The sequence below is a fragment of the Anabas testudineus genome, chromosome 10 (genome assembly GCF_900324465.2).
Source record: "Anabas testudineus chromosome 10, fAnaTes1.2, whole genome shotgun sequence".
In the NCBI taxonomy this organism is placed as follows: domain Eukaryota; kingdom Metazoa; phylum Chordata; class Actinopteri; order Anabantiformes; family Anabantidae; genus Anabas; species Anabas testudineus.
This window is the reverse complement of record NC_046619.1, coordinates 2,218,261-2,242,828: the sequence shown is the minus strand read 5'-3', so window position 1 is coordinate 2,242,828 and position 24,568 is coordinate 2,218,261. Positions and strand designations below refer to the sequence as shown.

Here is a 24,568-nt window from a genome sequence, read left to right as displayed (position 1 = left end):
AGCACAGCGTCACACTCAGGTGAACTAACGGAGAACATGAGGGGGGTGGGGACTAGTCATGGCACGCGACTTGTCTGGCCAATCACGCACACCTCTCGTTGAGACAATCTCATCTCGCGCTAGTTCACGGGAACTGAATTCAAACTGTGGCGGTGGACAAATAACGTTAAGGCTAGTAGCTGACGAGGTAATGATACAAAGATTTATTTGTGTGATAGTCCATTTAGAAGTAACGTTAACTGTTGATATAGCTTGTTTAGAGTAAGCTGACGTTATTTATACGCTCACCTTAAAGACATTTGTAGCGTTAACGACCTTTGACAGATAAAAAGTTGGGAAAGTAACTGTCGACGGTGGTTAACCTTAACGTTAGCGAACTAGCTAGCTAACATAATGAGTTTTCATCAAACACTAACAAACTTTAACAGATAAAGTCACCGTCTGTCAGGCATTTCTGTCAACTGTCTGGATTCCATTTCAATTCTAATGTTGCATACACAGACACAGTGAATCTGAAGGCGCATGACTGATGAAACCTATATCCACTAAGTGTCGTTAACATTAGATAGTTAATGTTAGACAGTGCTCGGCTGTTGCCTGGTAACACTCTCCATTTAATGCTGCAACTTAACAGATGCCCGAGGCCCTGAAATAACATTAATCTAAGACATATGCGTTCAAGACTATACAGCAATCCATTTATATGCTATCAGTTCAGATTGACTGATAAAACTGCCCGTTTATTAGACAGGCCAAGTAAGAATCAGTTTTACGGAATCTGGCTTCCCAAGTACCTGTATCAGTCAGAGCCCAGGTTGTCAGGCCCTTTAAACAAATTGTACAAGCATCCCTTATGCTACTCTCAGATGACAGCAGAAGAAGAGATCCAGCTCCTGAGGAGCCAGCTGAAGGAGCGGGAGGAGCAGGTCCATCAGGCTGCTCAAGCTGGCTTAGATCTTCTCAACCAGCAGATGGAGCTGCAAAACAGACTTGATGAACAGAGAGTAGAGATGACCAATGCACTTGAGGTATGTAAGCACTTCTTCTTAGGGCCATCTCAGCTAAGTCACCAAAAACTCACATATTTTCTCATGGTTTCTGTTGGTTCATGTAGTTACATTATGTGTGTCATAGGCTCTCGAGCAAGAAAAGTACTCCCTGCAGAAAGAAGTGGATCTGAAAACGCGAATACTTGAGTCACTGCAGTCAGACCATGAGTGTGTGAAAAACCAGCAGAAACAGCAGCTTCAGGAACAACAAGAACATCTGGAGAGAAGCCACAGCATTGCACTCAATGAGTTCAACAACAAGGTACATTATGGTCTGTAGGGAAATAATACTTGTTACTAGACTTGAGCTTTTTTACTAGTTAGATATTATTAGGTTATGGTGTAACTGCAGAGCCTGAGTGTTTAGCTTTCAAAGTTACAGGCAGCCTCCTTAAACTTGTACAGTCCTGCACAGTGGGACTCTGGTGACTGGAGATCCTACATGGGATTTGGAGCTTTAGAGCTGTGATTGTTCAGCTGTGAATGCTGAGCTCAGTACTGCCTGGTCATAATCATAGATAGAGAATTGTGGTCATGCTCTACTGTAGGGGTGGATACCAAAGCTGAAGTCACTGGTCTGAAAAAGACAAATCAGTTGCAATTGCACTTGTAACTTGAATGTTTTATTTAGTTTTTTAGTTCTTTTAAAACTAAAATGATGCAGTGGCTGTGTTGTTTCTGGATTAAAAACACTTCAAAACTCAACTGCATCAGATTCGACATGAAATACAGTATACTTTTCAGGTACTGATGAGATCTGCCCACCACACTGTCTAGCGCAGACCTGGTTTGACTCTGGCTGAGAACCTTTGCTGCAAATAATACCACCTCTCTTGTTTCCTGTCTACCTCTTTCCTGACACGATCAAATATAAATATACTGGATTCTTATAAAAAACTATCCAGTTAACACCATGCATTAAGTATAAATGTAACTCTATATTGAATGTTTATGTTGTTCTGCATTTGCTTAATGTAAATACGCATGTTTAGTTAGTTTGGTTGTATGTTTTACATTGAATGTCCTTCCTGTCACAGCCCTCTGTATTTATACAGATTCGGGACTGGCACAGGATGACACTGCATTGTGCCCCCCACATGTAGACCTAGGCATAAAGAAGAAGCCTCTGAGTGAATCTTCCCTGAACACATTTAATTTAAACAGAATGATTACGAAGGCCTCTTTGTTGTCCTTAAAAGAACACTACTATTAGCGGTATTTATATTTTTCAAATTACAATATTCAAATATAAAGGAAAAACAAAGAATTTGAATACATTGTCAACATAAATGAAATGCAGGTTCTGTGGCCTCTTCTAAGTGCAAGAGGTTGGAAGCTGTATCATTAAAGTGTTGGAATCAAGAACCAGAAATGGTTTTCTGTGCATAATCAAATCAAGGCAAATAGTTGCAGTAACGACTGTAGTTTTTCTCCTCCCTCTTTCCCAGGTGCTGAGGTTGCAGTCGGCTCTGGAGGAATCTCAGCTCAGTGAGAAACAGCTGAAACACAAACTTGAGGTGCAGACTGAGACTTTAAATAGCAAGATGGAGGAACTGCAAGCTCTAAATGAACACACTCAGAGCTCCATGACATCTGAGATGATGGAGGTGCAGATGAGGATCATGGAGCTGGAGAATGTTAAGGTGGGGGGGCAAATGTAACTGCACTTGGAGCATATTTGCAACTATTGAGCCGTGTTGTACAGTTTCAGTTGCAAACATAAAATGCATGTGCTGCTGCTTAATCCTTTTGTTTTTTCTTGCAGGTGGATTTGGAGCAAACGCTGCAGGAATCTCAGTACAGAGAGCAACAGCTGGAGCTGGCCAATAGCAACCTGCAGCGTCACCTGGAGCGAATCACAGAGGAGAAGGAGGAAAGAGAGCGGGAGGCTGTTTCCTGGTTTAATGCATTAGAGGTAAAGACAGCACCAATCTGCTTGGTGTGTGTCTTCTTCTATTCTCTGCATGTTTGTAGTGCTTCACATCTGTCTGTCTTCTGCTGCAAAGAAATCTAGGGAGGCAAACCGAGACCTCCAGATCCAGCTGGACCAAGTTCTGCAGGAGGCCCAGGATCCCAACAGCAAAGGCAATTCTCTTTTTGCTGAGGTAAAAACACAAAACAAAACGAGCACTACCATTGAAAACAGTATTAGGAACCAAACTATTTAGTATGTAAGCTAAATGTATTATTGAGCGCAAAACAAAAAAAGGAAGCCTGTATCATCATGTGTTTTGTATTTCAGTTGGAGGATAAGCGTGCTGAGATGGAGAGACAGCTCATCAGTATGAAGGTCCAGTATCAGTCTCTGCAGAAACAGTACGCCTTCAGCAAACAGCAGCTGCAACGCATGAAGGTACTTTGAGTACAAATACATCAGCTAGAAACATGCATTTTTGTTTTCTAACTGATTGTTACTTATATTTGCGTTTGATGTTTTGTAGGTTCAGATAGCCACTTTGATGCAGCTCCAGGGTTCCAGGGCTGACCCTGCTCAGCTGGAGAGACTCCAGGCCATGCTGGCAGAGAAGAATGGGGAGATCCAAAATCTCATGACTAAACTGCAGAGACTGGAGAAGGTGGAGGTGAGTGTTTACTAGCCTACAAGTATGTGAACTGGAAAGACTGTTGGTTTGGAACCTGGAGAGAAAAACACTGCTGTTATAGTCGCAGTATACTGCTCAAAGTGTAATGTGAAGAAACAGATCTGACAGCATAAAATGTGTTGTGTGTATGTGTGTGTTTAGATGATGTTGAAATCTCAGCCAGAAAATCCTGCTCCAGCTGAGAGCGGTGGCAGCCAAGATGAAACCTACTACACCGACCTGCTAAAGATGAAGCTCAACAGCACTGTGTAAGTCTGACTTTTTGTGCTGTGAGTCATGTATGTGCCTCAGTTAAGAAAGCCACCTGCTTTGTTAAGACTTTAATGATCTCCAAGGGGGGAAATTCACTTGTTAAGACAACACAATGACAAGCAAACAGTAAAGCAAAGTCACTTCTACAGTATGTAATTTATCTAAAATGACTTTACAACCCTTTTAGTCTGGTAATATCAGCTTAAATCAGTAAAAGTAGAGGAACAAACAAAAAATAAAAAAACAAAAGAAGGCCTAAACCAAACCATGGTTTGGAATCATTATGTACCTATTCCTCATTAATGTGGTGTGCATCTTGTCTATGAGGTGTTGAAATTAGAAGTAACAACAACACTTATTTTATTCATGGGTTAGTTAAACACTCTGAGCTCACAATGTATTTGTCTGTCTTCTTTATATACATGCATGGACTCTGTGTGTCTTCAGTAAGGATGCAGAGCGCCTGGGAGATGAGCTTTCCCTGCAGAGGATGAAGTCTTTGTCAGAGAGCCAGAGAGCTCTGGAGCTGGAGAGGAAACTGTTCACAGCCGAACGGCTGCTCAAACAGGTAAAGGGCAGCTATGACTGTTTCCTGTAGTCCAAGTTAATGGACTACAGGAAAAAAAGTTAATGAAAATCCACTAGATTTTCCTTTGGCAGCCACACATTCCCCACACCATCACACTACCTCCACCATGCTTCACAGATGAGGTGGCAGCTTTTCTCCTATAAGTTTTGCAAACTTAAGGTTGAGCTTCATGAAACATGTCCTGAAAGACATAAATACAACACTACATAAATGCAGCCAAATAAATTCCCAGGCAAAAAATTTGTGTTTAGTTAATCGAACTTTCTATAATGTGTTAAAACACAACTAAAGTAACTAAAAGCTGAGTACTGCTTTTGGTATTTGTTTTATTTTTTTGGTATTTTGTTTTTTTTACCTGCTGGTTCTGTTAGCGACCACTCTACCTGTTAATAATAAACTGTAGTCACAAACATGACTAAGTCTTATTTATAAGTCTACGTCTATGTATGTCTGCTCCTGGCTGAGGTCTACTGCAAGTTTAACAAACTATCTGGATCTCTGATGTTTACTGTGATTTTTTTGTAGCAACTGCTGCTTTGCATTGACTTGTGTTTCCTGCTGTAGGCTCAGAGTGACAAGATCAAGCTCCAGCTGCGAGTGGAAGAGCTCCAACACAAATATGAACCCAAAGGTAAAACACAAATAATAGTAAACCCACACTGACACACTGCAGTGGTGTTTTAGCACCACCAGACATAGGAGACATGTGAGTGGTTACTTGCAGATGAATATAAAATGTCAGTGTAAATGTAAAGCTGTTTCTTGGAATGTGTCTGCAGAGGCAAAAAAAAATCCAATCCAAAGGAGAAAGAAAGAAAAACTCCCAGTGGACATCATTCCCTCCTCTGAGGAAACAACGCTTGTCAAGGCTGAGCAGGTGGTTGCTGTGGAGATGGCACATCCCAAGACTGCAGAACCTGAAGTTGACATCCATCCTTCAGCTGAGCCAGTGAACTCCACACAAGGTGCGTGCATCCAAAGTCAGCAACCAAACAAATCCATGTTTAGTTGAGGTGCAGAATAAACACACAGCAACAAGGAGCAGAGCAGAGGATTAAATGCTCATGCATCATTCTCACGTGTTTACAGGCTCAGACGTGAATCCCGTGGAGCCACGGCCTGCAAAGTGTGTGAAGATCAGCGGAGATGAGCCTGTTGTGATTCCCGCCCCCAGGTCAGTGAAGGTTTCTGTGTCTACATTTTGAAGCTCATAAAACACACATTAATATGTGTCTATATCCTAGTTCAGCATGGTTTTGTTCTAGTGTTGCTGAGACTGATTGTGTGTTCAGTCTGGAGTCGACTTACTCGTTAAACCTATTAGATTTGAATTAAAAATGAGACAAAATCACGAGGCAGCTCAGTTATATTTGACTGTGTGACTGTGTTTTTGTGTTGGTGTGCTGAAGTTCTCCTGTGAGTGACTGTAAAGAGAAGGTGATGGAGGAGAACCAGCTGCAGAACAGAAGAGAGGAGAGGAGAAGGAAACAAAAGGCAGTGGAGATGATCCATGTCACCTCGAAAAACAGCACAGAGAACCAGTGTGCTCAGCAATAGGCTCGTCTGGAATACAAGACATGCTGTCACATCTGGGTGGATGAATATGGATATGCTGCTATGACTTGTGATATTTCCTGTTTTCATTCTATTTTTACATGTACATGTATTTTCTTCTGCTGTTATTACTCTACAGTGCTATGTTTAAATCATACAATGTTAAAACGTTTGTAATGTTGTGTTACTGATGAGTCTTTGTCCTCACAATCTCTATTAATATGTCAAAAATAAATGTATGATCAATATTTTGGTATAAATGTCATGATGGTGTATAACTTAAGCACCTTGATGATGCTGATACTGCCTCTTATTGCACCTCTTCAAGTCCAGTATGAAGAGGACAGATTACAGCAAGTAAAACCTTTTTCAGTCTTCTTCTTCCAGCAGGGCGCTGACCCTACTCTGGGAAACTTTGTCCATCTTAAATTAGATGTGACTTCTGAGGGTGCACAAGTTATTCTGGTTGAGTGTAGAGAGCAAAACCAGGCCGTGGCAGCGTGTCATGTCGTGTAGTGTTTGTTGTTCTACTGACTCTGCTCATACTCTAGATACTGCACATCCTCTGTTTTCATAGTACTGTAGTAACATTTCATTTAGACTTCCTCGCTACCCCCCCGCGCCAGCTGGGGGCAGTAGTGAGGACAGCTGTTAGTTAGCGAGCACTGGATGACGTCAGAAAGAGGACAGTTACGTGGACCAATAGGAGTGCAGAGGACAGGGACAGAAGACTCCAGGTGGATGCTGGAGACGTCGCTGTGTTCGTGTGTGACGGTTTGCTTCGACACCAACTGGTGAGTTTCTATTTACGGTTTCATGACGCCAGGCTCCGGTACAGCACAGTCAGTGGACACACAGCACCACAGGACCGTATCGCTAACCCTCGTGTTTGGTGGGTGTCTCTAGTTGTCTCACTGAGCAGACACTTAGCTAGTTAAAGATCTTAAAGTTAGCATTTTCCTTACAGGGTTTTATGAAATGAAGAAGGCAACATAAAAGATGAGACTCCGGAGAGGGGGCTCAGTTTACGTGTCGTTAAGTGAGTGTGGGCTGAGAGGACAGTAGGGCTGATGTGTCGGTGTCCTCCTGTCTTTCAGCCACCATGAGACTGGTACCCAGCGGCTCCTCGGGACGCTCCTCCAGCTCAGCCCTGCTTCTTCTCCTGCTGCTGCTGTGCTGCTGTGCTGCCTTTGTTCTTGGCCACAAGGTGGGACATCTAACAACTGTCAACATGTACTGTAAACTGTTCATGAGAGACACTGACTGTCTGTGGTGTTCTGTGTTTCATCTGTGGTGAGAGAAAGAAAGCTGACACAGGTCACAGGTCCTGAGAAACAGCCACATGTTGGAGCTTAATGTTCCCTGAAGTGTGAGATAAAACTCTGCAGCTAGTGGTTCATGATCAGGTCACAGCCACATCAAGTCTTCCACACTGATCTTAGACCATGACTGTGGCAGCATGCACAACAAACACGGAGTCAGATCCAGAAGTATTTGAACAGTGACATGATGTTTGTAATTTTGCAACTGGACACTGCCACAATTGATTTAAAGTGAAGCAATCAAGAGTTCATTGTTCAGGAATTACAGCGGCTTCTATACATTTGTAGAGGTCATAGGGCTTAATGACAAGTGGTGTGATGGCGTGCTTACAATAAAGGAATTAACTGAACAACAACTGAACGGCCAGGAAACACCTAAAAATCCTGACCAGCTCTGGAATCAGATTCTCTGGACGGATGGAGCCTAATTTCACTTGAACCACAATTATGAGAAGAGAAACGGACAGCTCATGATCCAAAAATCATGTGACATCATGTGTCAAACATGATAACTTGGATCATGTTTATCAATGAACCGACTGCTGGTTAAAGTATCAGGATGAATTAAATAAAGTGTACGTGCTGTTCTCTCTGTTAAGGTCAGCCAAATGCTGCAAATCTGATAGGACAGTGCTTCATACAACAGATAGACAATCACCCTAAACATACAGTGAACGCTGACCAACAGTTTGTCAAGATAATAAAGTGGAATATTCTTCATAGACCAAACCAGTAACCTGATCTCGACCCAACAGTGCAGCTTTTCACTCACAGAAGACGAGACTGAACACTCAACACTCACTGAACCTCTTGATCTACAGCTGAAGGTCTTCTTTTTTTAGTCCACAGTGGTAATTTACAGACGCAGTTTTACAAAAAAAAAAAAAGAAAAGGAAAGAAAACTTCAGCAAATTAATGTTAAGTGCACCAAATGTAAAAAAAAAATTCTGTGTCTGTTCAGACTGGGTCAGCACTAACTGTGGTGGACAATCCTGAAGGAGGAGAGGGGGCACATAGGGATGAAGAAGACGAGGCGACAGTAGATGAAGATGGAGATCTTGAAGATATTGAGGTGGTCCAACCCACTGAGCAGTGGCAAACACTCAAACCAGGTGATGTGCTCACACTCTGTTTGAATGTGTTACAATGTGTGGGCACTTTTCATTTTGTTGCCATCATTGCTTTTGCTCTGTCCTCACTACTTTAAAAGGCTCTTTACAACTTCAGAAAGACGTGACTGTGTGTGTACACAGGCCAGGCAGTGCCACGAGGTTCCCATGTGAGGCTCAATATGCAGACAGGTCAGAGGGAGGTCCGGCTGGGAGAAGAGCAGCTCAAATATTGGACACCAGAACACAGGTGTGGTTCATAAAGAAATCCTGCAGATGACGTGACATTTGTTCGACCAGAGAAATGACACCTTCACGATGCTGTCCACTGTGGTCAGAAACATAAAAGTATTATTTGTAATTTTTTCCTTTCGCAGAGAGGGAGAAGAGACCCAGTCAAATTTAAGTCCTGATGAACTGAAGCGGGCCATGAAGAAGATGAAGGAGGACCTGAACCCAGCAAACAAAGACCCAGACTCACAGGTATACTAGAATGAGCGTGTGCTCACAATAGAAACAGGTGTCAGTAGAGAGCAGAACAGTTATTAATAGTAATTAACTGACAACTGCATGTGTCTACTCCTTGTCGTAGGACTCTGTGACCTCAAAGTATCGACCTCTGGAGGAGTTAAAGAGAGACATGGCTCAGCTGGACCTGCTGGTGGAGACCGATGTTCAGGTACGTCAGCACTTAAGTCTTAGGACAGAAATGTACTGACACTCGGGTAAATGCCAGTCAGTGACTAGTTTGTGATGAAGTGCCTTTGGAGAGCTGGTGGTGGCTTTTATTAGGGGTGCAACTGCAGGCCGTGTTATAATCCCAGTACCTGAGCTGTAAACTGTTGTGGTCCACTGTAGATAATAAGGCGTCTGCTGGACCAGTTCAACAGCAGCAACTCGACCACAGAGCAGAAACTGAACACCCTGCTGGAGCTGGAGTATCTGGTGCACCAGGTAACACGTCCATTCATACACACAAATACCTGCACATCTACTTGGAAGATGGAAGCTGCCTTTATTAAAAATAACTCTGTGTGTGTGTGTGTTCTAGGTGGACAATGCTCAGAGTCTGTGCTCGATGGGGGGACTCCAGTTAATTCTAGAAGGTCTGAACAGCTCGGACATTAGATTACAGGAAAGATCTGCCTTTGTCCTGGGTTCTGCTGTAGCCAGGTATAAACAGCAACATGTTCACTCAGAGTAGGTTTGTAGTAGGACAGTATTACTGTATTTGGACCTGGTGTTCACATGTTCACATCACTGACAGTGTGCTCTTGTATCAAATCTGGACTAAGCCTTCTAACGTGTGTTTGTGTCGCGCAGTAACCCAGTTGTTCAGGTGAAAGCTGTGGAGAGTGGTGCTCTGCAAATATTGCTAACAACACTGGCCACTGCACAGCCCCTGCAAGTCAAAAAGAAGGTATTTAGACCTACTCACAGTGCAGGTTAACAATCCAGACAGTGCATACAAACACACAGAGTTCAGCTGTGATGTTTTCTTTGTCAGGTTCTGTTCGCAGTGGCGTGCCTGCTACGTCACTTCCCTTTTGCACAGCATCACTTCCTGTCACACGGTGGACTGCAGGTCCTGTCAGAACTGTTCAGGGCAGATGGAGGTGGAGTTCTGCGAACGCGCATTGTCACCATGTTGTACGACATGATCAGTGAGAAGGTAAAACAAACCACCCACTTTTTTTCAATTCCACTGTTCTGTAATAAGGATGTGTTATCTGATCTGTCAGATGATGCTGAGCCTGGTCTTCTCTGTTCCAACAGGAACTGATCTCTCAGGCAGGTCTGGACCCAGTCCTTGATGCCTCCCACGAGGAGCGGGTGCGTCAGTATGCTAAGGTGTCGCTGCAGGAAGAGCTGCTGGAGGACGGCTGGTGCAGCCTGGTCCCACAGTTGCTGGAATCCACTGAGCATGATTACAGAGAGAAGGTGGGCTGGGCTCATTTGCATACACAGACCGTGTAAAGAGCTTTAAGGTGAAAGCAGTGTAAAGGTCACTTGTAAAGTGTCTTTGTATGTTTGTCTTTTTTTTTAATTCAGGCTCTGCGGGCTCTTTTGGCGATGGCTTCGGTGTGTTTGGACAAGTACCGTTCAGACAGCTTGCTGCTGGGCTCTCTGCTGTCTCTCAGAGACCAGTATCAGGACATGGCCCAGTCTGAGATGATTGTAGGAGAGGAGAACAGCTACTTTGCAGAGATTGTACAGCTTATAGATGCATTACAAGTCAAAATGAAGTGACCAGAGAATTGGACACAGTGAAATTATATAAGGACACACCATGCAGAGAGGACTGTGGAAAGTAAACAGCCACTCCCCACGCTCATGACCTACCACAGAAACTCGGACTCCTCTAGACAAGAGTCAGCTGCATGCAGCCCAAGGACAAGAGACGCATGTTGGGCTCAGCCTGTAAAAGATGGATTTACAGGTTTGTCAGTGTGACTGACCAAGCTTCCATTGGTGGTCCTGGGAGGTTTTTTGGAGGGGTGAGGATGGGGTTGTCATAGCACCCAAAAACACAGGTGTAAATATTGTCTCCATCCCATAAAGTGATTTGGTTCAGTCACTGAGTGCAGGCACATCAGAGGCTTAGAATGGAATCACCTGCCTGCTTTTTCTGCTGTAACATGTCAGCTGTGAAAAAGGTCTGTTGCAAAACATGTCTACTATGTGTTGATAATTTAAAAATAAACAAATATTTGGAAATATGTGTAAATAGTGTGTGTAAATACCATATTTGAAGGACTGAATTGCCTATAGGTTTATTGTTGTTGTCTGATGAGTAAAAGTTTTATTTTAAGTTTACTTTCTACTTAAAAAAAAAAAAAGCCAAGTAATATTAAATTAAAAGTATGATGAGTCCAGATTGACCCAGTTCCAGAGTGATGGGAGCATCAGGGTAAGAAGAGAGGCGGGTGTAGTAAAGCACCCATCATGACTAGTGTCTACTGTAGGACCCTGTTGGCCAGGTTATTACTTCAATTGATTTTTTCTTCCCTGATGACACCGGCATGTTCCAAGATGACAATGCCAGGATTAATCAGACTCACATTTTTAAAAGAGTGGTTCAGGGAGCAGGACACATCATTTTCACGCATTGAGAATCTTTGGGATGTGCTGGAGAAGACTTTGAACAGCGATCCGAGAATAAATGCAGAAACTTAATTGGAACGATGCCACGGTAAATGCGTGCTGTAATAAAAGCTAAAGGCCGTCCAACGAAATATTAGAGTATGTGAACTTTCTTTGGACGGGCAGTGTATCTGTGACAGGGAGATATTTATTTATTTATTTATGTAGTCCTTTATTGTGAAAGGTCGAACCGGTAGTAAAAGTGGCCAACAGGAAGTTATTTATAACATTTACTATGAAGGCGTATTATGATGTAAACAGAACAAAGCAGCCTTCGTTACTGTAGGTAGAGTTTGTCATGAGCTGACAACGACTCTCAAGGCTCAATTGGAGCTAACAAGTTTAACACTAACTCAGGTTTTGTATTTTATAATAAGCTAACGTTACCTGCTGGTAAGTGTACCCTCTGGTTATATAAACTTAGCTTTTACACTTGTTAGCTTTGTTGTGAGTGCCAACTAGCGTTAGTTAATTCATTAACCTAGCTAACTGCCGTGTGGATAGGATTTGTGTAGCGTTTTTTTAATTTAACAGAAATTGTGTAAAGGTCTGTGAATTAGCTAACGATCAATTGAATGTGTTATTTTCTCAAAACATCAGCTAGCGATAGCTAAATGCCAAACCTCTGTTTACAGGTTTGCATGTGCATTTTGATTGTACTTTTCACTGGGATTTACATTTGGCTTCTTGCATTTTATGGTTGTCTGATTGTTTTGTAGGGTTACCTCTTGCATTCCTGGTAATATTTCATGGTAACAGGTGTATCAATGAAAAGTGATGGAGTTGTCTCAGAGGGAGAGGCTGTCAGAGCTGGTGGAGGAACTGACCACATCTGGACAACCACAGCTCAATCAGGACAAGATGAAGGAACTCAAGAAGATCTGCAAGTATGTCAGACCCACACCTGCCCAGAAGGATTCACCAAGGCATAGGCAACTGCAAAAAGCAACCGTGGGGTTAATCACTGCTCGCTATCTTGTCCTCCATCTTTTCCAGAGTATCTAATGACTGCATAGATCATGTGTACCACACGGTGATGTCACAGCTCAACCAAGAGCACGCAGAGATCCGACTGTCAGCCTTCCAGATAGCCAGTGACCTATTCACCAGGTCACACCACTTTAGGACACTGCTGGTGGACAACTTCCAGGTAGATCAGTAGAACCTAGCTGTCTGGATGTATTTAATCCATGATAGTCGCAGCAGAACCCGAATTTATTGACTAATAAGTTGTTGACTAGAGAGGGAGAATCACAGTCATTCTTTGTTTCTTACTTAATTTCAAAGATTATTTTTGTTCCTGAAATGTTGTTATTCAGCTCTTGCGATAAATTGTGTCTTCTTGTATTCTTATAACACATCACACCAACTCCTTGTCCTCCTCATCTGCCTCCTGCAGGAGTTCTTGGAACTGACAGTAGAGACAGACTCAGAGCAGCCCCTCCCTCCTCCTAAAGAAGTAGCCAGGAAACTGAGGTCACTGGCCATCCAGACCGTGCAGTCATGGCAGGCCTCTTATGGTGCAGCGTATAAGAAGTTGGCACTGGGCTACCACTTTCTCAAACAGGTTAAGAAGGTAAGAGTGAAACTATACATTGCTGATAATCACCACATATTGCAATGCAAACTAAATTAAGCCATGTGGTCAGGTGGACTTTCAGGATGCTGAGGCCAGGACAATAGCAGAGAGGAGGAGGGAGGAGGAGAGACAGAGGAGAATGGATAGAATCTACAAGGAGAGAGTGGAAGCAGCCTGCAAAGACATGGAAGGTAAACACAATGTCATTCAGTGACACCACTAATAGTGATAATAAGAATACCTGGCAAGTCCAGGTTTTGCCTCTGTTTGACAATTCAAATGAAATCATCTGAAATCCCATGGGGTTCTCTGAAGAACTAACCTGTAAATTTAAGGTTTCTTGTGCATGATAATACAGTATGTTGACACAGCAGCTGTGGTTACTTTCAGAGATGCACCAAGAAATAGAGGCAACGCTGACAGAGATGGAATCCTGTATGAGGCTACTTTTTCCTGACTATGGCCTCAAAGACACCGAGACAGTTGGTAGCAGCCCTTCAACATCCCATTCAGCCAATCGATGTCCATCAGATGATGAACAACCCTGCTGCAGCAAAGATGTGAAGGATGACGGGAAAGAAGGAAAGAAACAACTGAGGAGCAGCAAAGAGGCGAGCAATGGAAAGGGAAAGAACCCAGAGAAAGACAGAGGAAAGATGGAGCAGAAGGGTAACAATGAGGAAGAGGGAAACGAGGAGAAGAAGTCTGAAGATAAAGAGATGGAGGGTGAGAAGAAGAGAGATGGGATTGAGCAGGAGGAGAAGAAGGAATGGAAGGTTAAAGATGGAGAAGATGCAGAGAAAAGCAACAGTGAAGGAGAGGAGGAGCAGGAAGAAGATAAAGAAGAGGAGGAGGAGGAGCATTTTGGAGACATGTTTATTAGGAACTCTGGGCTTATCTCTCACTCCTACAGTCTGGACCTGAACCTCAGTTCTGGTGGGTATAGTGCATCCACACAAAATAATGCTACTAATATAATCCAATGCCTTTGTGAAGCTGAAGCTCTGTGTGGCTCCGTCATTGGGTTCCATTACATACAGTTGGGTGTACCTAATACACTCCCACTCATGGTACATGTAAACAATATGTTTTAAGCTATGTTGTACACTGGGCTGGCTACTGAAAATGCAAGCTGTCTCACCAGAGGCTCCACTCGAAGCTGTTCTGCTCTAACACAGACAGAAACAAATAGAAATGTGAACAGCTACAGTTGCTTTACGGTTAGGTAAACTCATTCATTAATGAACATCATGCGATGTGACTAAAAGCTCCAGAACAGGTGCTAGGTTTTCTCTGTAAGTGGACTGAGCCAACACCTCCAACCATGCCTACAGGACACATTGAATCACAAGAGTAAACTAAATGTCTGTTGTTGTCATTTGATTGATGCCTCATTACATAGTTCTGACGTGTAGAGTCGCCACCTTCATCGTTAATTTTTTGCATGAGTAGGACCTTGATCCAGCAAATTTCCCAGGGTCCATATTTTAACTCCATATAAGACAGATGTTGAAAATGTGTGATGTGTCAGCAGAGTGTGTAAATGATAAAGTTGATACCTACTAATAAAATGTTTTGTTTTCCGTCCATGTTATTTCCTTTTCTTTGTCCATCAGGTCTTCATGTAAAAGAGACGGAGGATAATGAAGCAGTGGTTTCCACGGTGATAGACCTCCATAGACTGATAACAAGCAAACACCTACCGGCTGTGCATGGCTGGGTTCAGGTTAGTACAGACAAGCAGTGTCCCGCGCTGCTCACATTTTGTAAACATGTCGTAAATTACCACAATAAATGACGAGGATAAGATCTGACAGTGGTGAGCATGGGCACTCGGACAGGTCTGCAGCTACACAGCCCCAAACACAGCAGCTATGATGCTGTGTGTGGTTGTTCTGACAGCATTACAACATTCCCATGCTGACCTCTGTTACTGTTTTGGTTAATCGGTCTAATCACTCACTTTAAAACTCATTAATCTTAGTCTAAGTAGGACTCTACAAAATGTCTTCTCTGACGATACTGTCCCTGTCAGATCTGCACAACACTCACACAGTCGGCCCCAGTTGCAAAGTGGCACAAAGAGAACTCTTAATCATCTGTCCCCATGCTGTCAGTCAGCTGCATTGTCAATTATAAAGTCATAATTAGAAATTCTAAAAACACAGTCTATTTCTACCTGTGCCCATAAGGATCATTTATTTACTCCATAGTCCATAACATCATGAACTATGACTAAAACATGACAAAAATCCCAACAGTGGCTAAGGTCAAATAAATGACTGTAAAATTTGACTAAAACAAACTACTGTTTTCAGGAGATGACTAAAGCCAAACAGAAAATGAACACTACTGTGGGTGTGTGTGTTTAGGTCTTCACTAAGTCCGGTGCTGAGCAACAACTGCTTAGAAGAGCACTGGATCTAAAGAAGTCTCTAGAAGCCGCTCTGCAGAAGCACAAAGAGCTTCACATCGACTATAAGGCCAGAGTCCGCAAAGTGGTGAGTTCCTTACAATATTACAGTACGTTCCAACTCTTGGCTGAGCTGATAATCGTCACAGTAAGCTGTGTGAGGCATGTAACATAGAGTGTTACTTACAGTGGGAAATCACTTATGGCTCATAGACCAACATACTTGCTAGCACTGGCACACATTTAGCTTTGTTTCCATGTGAAGGCCAGTAATTCAGTCATTGTTTGTATGAAGTGTGTCCACCAGATGGCAGCATTCTACAACAAATCACAGCTGGGACAACATCATTACTACACACTGATGGTACAGATGTACCATAGTCAGTACTTTGATGCCTCTTTAGTTCATTTCATCAGCCTGCATTAACAGTCAGGTTTACAGTATTCTTGTTCTTACTCCGGCTGGCCTCTCATGCTAGTCTGAACTAATATTTTAGAAAGAAATCTGATTTTTATTTTTTTAAACTCTTGAAGTCAGGATCTTGTAATTTCTGCATTTCCAAGGTCCCAAAAATTGTCACTTGTCCCCTTTAAAATTAGTTACAGTATTTTATTACTAAACTGGATGTTTGTGAGGCTCAAACACTGCCAACAACCTATGTTGTTGGCAGTATTATTCCCAGAGGACCATCTTGTGTCCACTGAAAGAACTGCAGCTGTAGAGGCTTTACCACCATTCTGAAACCATGACTCTTGCTGCTTGATTGCAATCAGACTGTGTGTAAGATTGTCTTTAAACTGTGGAAAAACTGGAGGATGACAATGCAGCTCACTTTTAAGTCTACTTAAGATTATGACTCCCACAAGACATGTCTTGAATATAATTTCCGTTAGCTATATTACGTCTGAATTGATAAAAAATAAATAGTAAATAAAAGCTATTTGTTTACTTCCTTTGTAAGATAAGTAAAATACATGATGCTTGAAGGTTAAATGACCAAATCCCATTGCACTCCAGTATTGATGTTCTGTGATAGATTGCACAACTCTGAAAATTGTCCTCTTCTGGGTTCTCTTCTTTAAATGTCCCTGTTCATTCATGCAGTCCCACGGGCTCCCAGAGGGTAGTATCATAATAGAAACTGAGAGGGAGAGTGAAAATATTGTAATAGTAAAGACATTTGAGAGACGTGAGATAGCAAGACATACCCATAATGCATAATGCATCAGAGACAGAGAGAAGAAATTGGGGAGCAAGGTGGAGGATGTACCCATTCATTCACTTCACTACCACTAATATGCCCCATGGCTTGACAGCTGATATGTCTGTCTGGGTGCTTCTGTATCTAGCTTAGCATCGTCATTCTGCTGTTGTTTTAGTTGGCTCAAACTCACCAGAGCAGTGCTGTTTAGAATAAATGCTGTGTCTTGGAAGTGCTCAGTCAAAAATATAGTTTATTCGAGACGGATTGATATGTGCTGACACAGGAAAAAAATGGGCAGCAGGCTGCATTTTGAGGTTTTAAAGGCCCAATGAATACTTTATGCATTTGAGGGGGGGGAAACTGTATAAAAGTTGTAGCATGTGAATCCATCTTTAGCTGAACAGAGCAGCAGAGTGACAGTGACAGAGCGCCAGGCTTCTCGCTCTGCCTGGTTATCACTGTCAGGGACCAGTCTGCTGCACCAGCAGGCCCAGGGCTGCGATAACCACACAACTTACAGCCCCTTTATCATAATTAGCTTTTCCTTTTTAGCCTTAAAAGGCCTTCCATTACTGGGTGCTTCTCTATCGGGCTTCTGACACATCACACGATTGGTTTCTCTCTCAACGGGCCTCTCAATATAGTCTCCCATAACGAGGGAGCTGGAGAGAGGAGTGGAGTGTTGTGGAGGCAGATAGAAAGTCGTGTTTACTGAATGAGAGAGTAAGATAGAGGGAGGGTTCAGTAAAGAAGCATCTACATAAAAACGGACTATTGAAAATAAAAATGCACAGGGCTGTTTTTATTTTCATGGTTCTAATGGAGTCTGTTGAAAGACGTAGTGGTTGTTTGACAAGCTCCAGTCTCTTAGTTGCTAAAATTGCCAGATAGAAATTTACTAACATACACTCAGACCCTCCTTACTTAGGTAGCCTTCACCTTGTGGAGCATTTGTTCAGCTGATCTGAACCTTAGCTCTGAGTGATTGTGGTCCTTAATTTGAAGCTGGGCAATCAGATGAAACCAGTGAGAGATGTGTGGTTTTCTTCCTTTTTGCAAAAACAAAAAGCATGTCACAATAATTTAGCGTTCACAGTGTAGACATTTTTCTACATCATGCAACATTTTTAATAAAGCTACAATATGCAAATTAAACTAGCACTCTCTCTCACTCTGTCATCTATTATGCTCTGCTGCAGTCTGCACAGCCCTTCAGGTATTGACCATCAAATTACACTAAATAGGAAGCTGCAACACTTGCTAATCATGCAAAAATCAATCAAAATTCGACTTAGTTAGAAGCTTTGCTCAAAACATTTTAGAAAGTGAATATCTCTGCATCCTCATGGGGGCTGTGACTGCTCCTTATTACGTTTTTGGAATATGTTTCTACTGGAAATATATTCAAATCAAATTAGTTACATTGAATTTGTCATTCGAGCCTTTGATAGTCCACAGTGTGACTCAAGTAGAATAGTGTATTCTGGATTATGTCCTGTAGTAGTAGGAATCAACAGCCATTAGCTGGTTCCATACCTGACGGTCTGGTGATTGGCCTCCAATAGTTCAAATTGGACTATGGGGTTGCCTTTGAGTTAGGTGGGCACCACCTTTTGGTTTTGGTTGATAGGAAGCAATGTGAGGCTGTCCCTCTGGCTTTATCTTCTGTGTTCAGTTTACTTTATAATTCAACACATCCTTCCTTAATGTTTTTTTCAGTGGTTTAGAACTGTTCTGTGTCTTTGTTGAACTTACTATTGCTGCATTAACATCACAGTTTTATTGAGATTCTTCAGGCAGTATTCACTTTACCTTTTGTACTTCTTGTACCAATGAATATGTTGGAAGAGAGTTTTCAATAAAAGCTATGACAGGAGAATCCTACATGCATCCGTTGAGTGCTGCTAACTGAAAACATGAGCTTGTGTTAAGAAAAGGACAAGACGTGCAGACTTATTTGAACATATCTGTTTTTAAGAGTGTATTCAGTCACTCTGGGCTCCATTCATACAGGCCCAGGCCTTGTTTACTGCTGATAACCCATCTTATCACAACACAATGGATGTGGCCGCCTGTTTCTCACTGGAGATAAACAAAGAAAGACTATTCCTCTATTTCTCTCCTTTAACATTACCCTCCTTTCATTTGTACATTCATTCTCAGAATGTGTCTCTGTCTCTCTTTCTCTCTGTTGTGCACTACATGTTTTTCTCCTGCTCTGTTTGCCTTTACTTCTCTATTTTATTCTCAGAATAAATTATAGCACGTCTTGGTGTTGCTTTTATTCCACATCAGCAAATTGGCTGATCATGAATTATTCTTTCATTAATGAAGTTAAGAAAGGAAGTGTGGAAATACACAAAGTGAATAAAACACAAGTTGAAATTTCAGCAAATAAAGAATTCATCACAATAGGATTAATATAAAAGGGGCTTAGGAGAATAAAGTATACTCCACAATAAAAAAAAAAAAAAGAAAAAAAGAATTTGAAGCTTACTGGAAGAGTTAAGACAACTAATCAGCGTTTTTTTTTTTTTTAATGCAAGTACAGCGTGTGCAGCTTCCATGTGTGAAATATGTATTGTGGGTATGCATGTGCGTAGTGAGCCTGGGTCGGATAGATTGATAAGTTCTTGTAGATTGTGATGTGTTCAAGTGCCACTTTTATGCTCACGCCAAAGCAACATTAGATGATGTACCATTTTACCTTTATTGCTGCTAGTTCCAACTCAAGAGATGACATTGATGCAAGTTAGACCATCAGGGTGAATCTACTTGAGCTTTCAGAAAATATATAAAATGTTCTGCTAAGGTTGGTTTTGTTTCGTTGGCTCATGACTTTTTAGAGCAGTGGTTTAGAATGGATGTACTTTTAAAAAAAATGACATATATTACTGATCCATTTGGGGACATTGTTTGGACAGCTGCACTAAATGACGGCACTACTGTAAGGTTTTGTTGTCTTGTCCAAAGACGCCGTGAAACGAGGAACCGGGAGTCAAACCACTAACTGTGGGATTTTTAGACAACTGCTCTACCATCGGAAGTGTCAAAGTGTACGTGCTCTTTGAGTCAAATCTAGTAAATCTGCTAAATACACACTATGGACACAGTCTGGTTCCATTAGGGCTTTCTGATAGAGTGAAAGGAGAAGGTTTCCAAATAGGAACTGATGGACCCACTGGGACTGTCATGGTGTGTTGAGGGGGTTAATTTGCTGGTTATCCTTGAGATCTCTGGACCATTCTGATACCATCGACCACATTGCCAAACAGGGCTCCACAAAGTCCCAAGGGTCTTTGGAGGGCTTCGACACATTTTCAGGACATCCTAGGTGTCGTCACAGAGTTTTCAGGGATCCCCGGTAAAATGAAGAATAGCACTGTGTAATTTCACTATGGCAGTAGGCGAGAATGTATAATAATGACTGTTTTGATCACAGATTGAGACAGACTGGGGGGGGAAAGTGAACTAGACAGTTGAGAATAAGCTCGTTGACAGGGAAAGGTTTGGGAAGCTCTGGGCTGGCTAATAGACCTGCCAGGCTAGGTTAGTGGAATAAAGATGTCACCTTATACATCATATAAGCTGACTGCTCCCCAGAGACAAAGGCTGCGTCTGTGCGTGCGTGTTTGGGGGGTTTTAGGAGTGGAGGAGAATAATGGAATAAAGCGGAGGAGAAGAGGGGTGGGGTGGGGTGTGGGGTGAACAGCATTTTTTTTCTCATTAGTCTGGGATCCCATGGGATCCTTTCCTAGGTAGTAATGAATAGGAGTGCAAGGTGGTACTAGAGATGTGGGTATCTATGGAAGATTTTAAATGCCTAAATGAAAACAAATCAAATACAAAAATATACTGAAATACAGTTCACATTTGTTTGCTTTTTATGTATGGATTTATTGTTATAATTAAGTTACATGGCTAGTATTTAGCCTTTTGACTTAACTTTTCCAAGCTATATTAAAATAAAATCATTAAACAGAAAAAAAAGTAAAGACATCTTTCCAATTCATTATTGTCCAGCAGAGAGCAGCACAGACCTGCTAAAGCTACAAACAAAGCACCTTCATTAGTTTCCAGGTGAGAAGGAGCTTTTAAAAAGAAGACAACGATGTAATAATAATCCATAATGCCAAGACCACTGGCGTTGCATTACTTAAGCTTTAATGATGTCACAGAGGACATCTTACATTCTATCCAAACACTTTAGATTTGTCATTTGGGTTTCAACCCAAAGTAGTGAAACTAAAGAGTTGTTAGTTAATGGCAGTTAGAATGCATCACTTCATTTGGAATGGAGACTAGAGTCTGGGTAAGAATGAAAGGAAAACACTAACTGCTGTTTTTTCCTGTCAGCCTTTGTCCATCTCTAGATGTCTGGGTAAAAGTATGGCTGAAAATGAAAAACCCCTTCTAGAACTGCCTGTCCAAAAAAAAGTCACCATCTAGATTTAACTAAGCAAATAGGTACAAGCCTCCTATTGGATAATTACTGCATGGATGCTTATTTTTCAGCTGGCAACAAGTTATTTAACCCTTATAACCATGTCAGATCATCCTTTGGTCGTGGAAAAGATCTGTTTCAGAAGGGTTAAATTATTGGCATGAATCAAGCAACAAAAACATCTTTGGGATTGAGATTGATGAAATTACTAAAACTGGGTTATGACTGTTCAATGCATTATGAAAAACTAGAAGGATAGTGGGGAACCATCATCTTCAAGGAAGAAATGTGGTCGGAAAAGAATCTTGAATCGTCAATGATCAGTTAAAAAATTGGTAAAATCAAATTAAAGAAAAACAACAGTAGAACTCACGTCTATGTTTAAAAGTGAAAATAAGAGCATTTCCACAAACACAATGCGAAGGGAACTCAAGTGTTTGGGACTAAACAGCTGTGTAGCCTTAAGCAAACCACTTGTCAGTGAGGCTAATTGGGGGGGAAAAAAGGCTGTAATTGCCTAGGAAGCATAAAGGTTGGACTCTGAAGCAATGGAAGAAGGTCATGTAGTCCGATGAGGTCAGATTTCCCCTGTTCCAGAGTGATGGGAGCATCAGGGTAAGAAGAAACGGCGAGTGAAGTGATGCACCCATCAAGCCTACTGCCTACTGTACAAGCCTGTGGGGGCAGTGCTATGATCTGGGGTTGCTGCAGTTGGTCAGGTCTTGGTTCAGCAACGTTATGTGTCCAAAGAATGAGGTCAGCTGACTACCTGAATATACTGAATGAACAGGTTATTATTTCAATGGATTTTTTATTCCCTGATGTCACGGGATTTTTATTATTTATTTATGATTATTATTTAAATTTCTTTAAATGTAAATGTAACTAAAAGAGAAACTTATTTCAGACTAGAATACACTGTACTTCTAAGGGTTTTGAACTTTATTATTACGAAGTTGTGATGATAATTTTGGCTCATGAGTTGAATTTGACCTATGTGTATATCTATGGTAAGGATGTTTCTGCATGTTTACACTGATGCATGCTTTCTGATTTTGACCTCTGGTTTTTGACCTCTTAACCTGACCACTAAGTTGAACTATTAGCTTGTCACACAACAATGCTACAGTCTGTACATTCTCTTGTAAAATGTTTAATCCAAGTCGGAACGTCTGTTTCAGCTTGGACCTGTGTGAATCAGTGAAACAAAAAAACATTATTCTTTTTCTAATTCACTTTGGAGCAGATGAGGTTGAAATTAACAGCTGTCAACAAAATGTACTGTTCAAGCACATAGAGAATATTTGTTCATCGTATCATATGCTTTAAGAGATGCTAAAACCACTGCAAGATGAAAGAATACTAAGAAGTGATGCGGAAGCCAAGATTACTGGCCTTTACCAACAAGCAACGAAGGCAACAGCCTATTTTGGAATGGGAAGCTGTATTTGAGCCTTATGAAGTGGTGGCCAAAGCACTTGAGTGCATAGGTGCCCTGAAAAAACACGTGGATGCTGTGAGTACAGATGGGTATTTTGGAGAAATTATAATAAAAGTAAACATCTGCATTGCAACGAATAATCTACACATCCATCTACAGATCCATCTGTCCATTCCACCATTTTGTAAGATGCACGACTGGACACTCCACGGTGGAAACGTGAATTTTAGCATGTAGTAGAAGCAGCTCAGGGAGTAAAGATAATAATGGATGCAGTGAGTATTTTTAGGGAACTTTGCAGGATGTGTTGCCTCTACATTAAAATCACACAATATTATGTTTACTGCACAAACAATTTGACTAATCAGCAAATTTGGGCTTAATAATGTACTGTCTGTAGCCTACAATTTTCAGTTACACCTTAACTTTTGATATATGTGGGAGAGTGTGTGTAATTGATGTGTAATATTGCATTTATAGTGTTCATAAATGAATTTGTGTATAATGAGTTCATTAAGCTTATTGTTTCTGACGTGCTCTCTCTTAAGGGAAATGTCTTGTGATAATGGTGGCATTAGAGACACTTGATATTCCCAAAAGGCATTTTCCATTTCACTTTTAAGTGTGTGTGTGTGTGTGTGTGTGTGTGTGTGTGTGTGTGTGTGTGTGTGTTTGTCTGCGTGTGTAGGCAGGTGGAGAGCTATATTAACTTGTCAATGGAGATAATGGAGACATCTCTAAAGGCTTTTTCATCTCCTTGCTTCCTCCTCTCCTCTCCTCTCCTCCTTCCTCCCCTCTCCCTGTGCTTCCTCCTCCCCTCACTTCTCTTCTCCTGCTCTGTGTGTGTGAGGGTGTGTGATGGCTAACGTGCCCCTCCCCTCTCTGCCATACACCTGACTTATGGCTGTGCAGTAATAATTTGCCAGACCTTGGCAGGCTGAGTGTACATTAGCATATAAATAGCAGATGCACTGAGTGCCCATCACAGTCGACTACATTTAATTTTTGGTTTATAAGATTGAATGGGTTTTTAAACGCATCGCCATCAAACTTGCCAAGAGACAAATGAAGTCAGGGGAGCAGTTGTCCAAGGCAGCGCACTCGCATCATTTTTATAAAGGATAAGAGTCTTACTTAAGGGAGAGGAGGGAAGAGGAGAGAGGGTGAAGCTGAATTATCAAGACACCTGTGGAGAGTGCAACATCCTTTAGTTTCTAATCGTGTGCAGACATGCTGAGGATACATCATATGACCAAAAGTATGTGGACATCCAGAAATAAGACTGTGTGTGATGGCTGACCCTGCCATTCCATTCCAACTTTCTAACGGCCTCCACTGTTTCTGCCAGATGTGGAACCTCGTTGCATCGTTTTGGTTGATAAGACCTTGTAGTGTTGCATTCAAGATCAAGGGTGTGGTTGATGTATCGGCCCTGTGCTGAAGTTGGTTATTATAATAATGATGATTATCTTAGTCGTAGTAATGGGTTGACTGCAGCTCAGTTGTTAGAGCAGCTGTCTATTAATCCAAGTTCAGACTCCCTGGCCACAGACAAGACACCCAAACCCTGTAGGAGCGCCATCATCTACTATGGCTGCCCAAATACAAGTTCCCCAAGGGGATCACTTAAGGATGCAATAACAATGTCATATCCTTCCTATCAAACTACTGTATCTTACATCTTCTGTGAGGTTTTCCAGGTTGGAGTCGCCAAACCATAATGATAGAAAATAATTGTAAGTGCAAACAATACCGAAGAATTTTTAAAAATTGCATTTGAAATCGATTTGAAATTGATGGAAGTCATTTAATTGCTGCAGATGGATAATACGTTACTATGTTACTCTATGGATATTATACAATG

The 24,568-nt window shown here is 41.7% G+C and overlaps 3 protein-coding genes across 6 annotated transcripts in view; all 3 read left to right on the top strand.

Annotated features, from left to right (window-relative positions):
• Positions 1-131: 131 nt before the first annotated feature.
• spdl1 (spindle apparatus coiled-coil protein 1) lies at positions 132-6,295 on the top strand. Its single transcript, XM_026357173.1, has 14 exons — positions 132-187; positions 867-1,028; positions 1,135-1,311; positions 2,498-2,692; positions 2,815-2,964; positions 3,056-3,154; positions 3,292-3,402; positions 3,491-3,631; positions 3,794-3,900; positions 4,352-4,472; positions 5,058-5,124; positions 5,273-5,458; positions 5,583-5,667; positions 5,903-6,295. The coding sequence occupies exons 2-14, from the start codon at positions 867-869 to the stop codon at positions 6,048-6,050; spliced, it is 1,749 nt and encodes a 582-aa protein (XP_026212958.1). The 5' UTR covers positions 132-187; the 3' UTR covers positions 6,051-6,295.
• A 456-nt stretch (positions 6,296-6,751) lies between these two features.
• sil1 (SIL1 nucleotide exchange factor) lies at positions 6,752-11,187 on the top strand. Of its 2 annotated transcripts, none has more exons than XM_026357041.2 (12): positions 6,752-6,841; positions 7,145-7,254; positions 8,331-8,481; positions 8,623-8,728; positions 8,856-8,961; positions 9,071-9,157; positions 9,337-9,432; positions 9,530-9,651; positions 9,802-9,898; positions 9,986-10,150; positions 10,255-10,419; positions 10,531-11,186. In XM_026357041.2, exons 2-12 carry the CDS (start codon positions 7,150-7,152, stop codon positions 10,726-10,728), a joined length of 1,398 nt encoding a protein of 465 aa, XP_026212826.1. In that variant the 5' UTR covers positions 6,752-6,841; positions 7,145-7,149; the 3' UTR covers positions 10,729-11,186. The 2 variants fall into 2 exon arrangements, with proteins under 2 accessions (XP_026212826.1, XP_026212825.1); XM_026357040.1 differs by having other exon boundaries at positions 6,822-6,939; positions 10,531-11,187.
• A 681-nt stretch (positions 11,188-11,868) lies between these two features.
• Positions 11,869-24,568, top strand: part of uvssa (UV-stimulated scaffold protein A) — a 28,703-nt gene continuing 16,003 nt past the window's right edge. For 2 of the 3 annotated variants that reach the window (XM_026358208.1, XM_026358206.1), the window contains exons 1-8: positions 11,869-12,015; positions 12,342-12,509; positions 12,619-12,772; positions 13,022-13,198; positions 13,272-13,392; positions 13,592-14,137; positions 14,818-14,927; positions 15,574-15,702. In XM_026358208.1, the coding sequence (XP_026213993.1) occupies positions 12,400-12,509; positions 12,619-12,772; positions 13,022-13,198; positions 13,272-13,392; positions 13,592-14,137; positions 14,818-14,927; positions 15,574-15,702 (1,347 nt within the window). In that variant the 5' untranslated portion in view covers positions 11,869-12,015; positions 12,342-12,399. The remainder of the gene's footprint in view (positions 12,016-12,341; positions 12,510-12,618; positions 12,773-13,021; positions 13,199-13,271; positions 13,393-13,591; positions 14,138-14,817; positions 14,928-15,573; positions 15,703-24,568) is intronic. The other variant, XM_026358207.1, reaches the window with a different exon arrangement.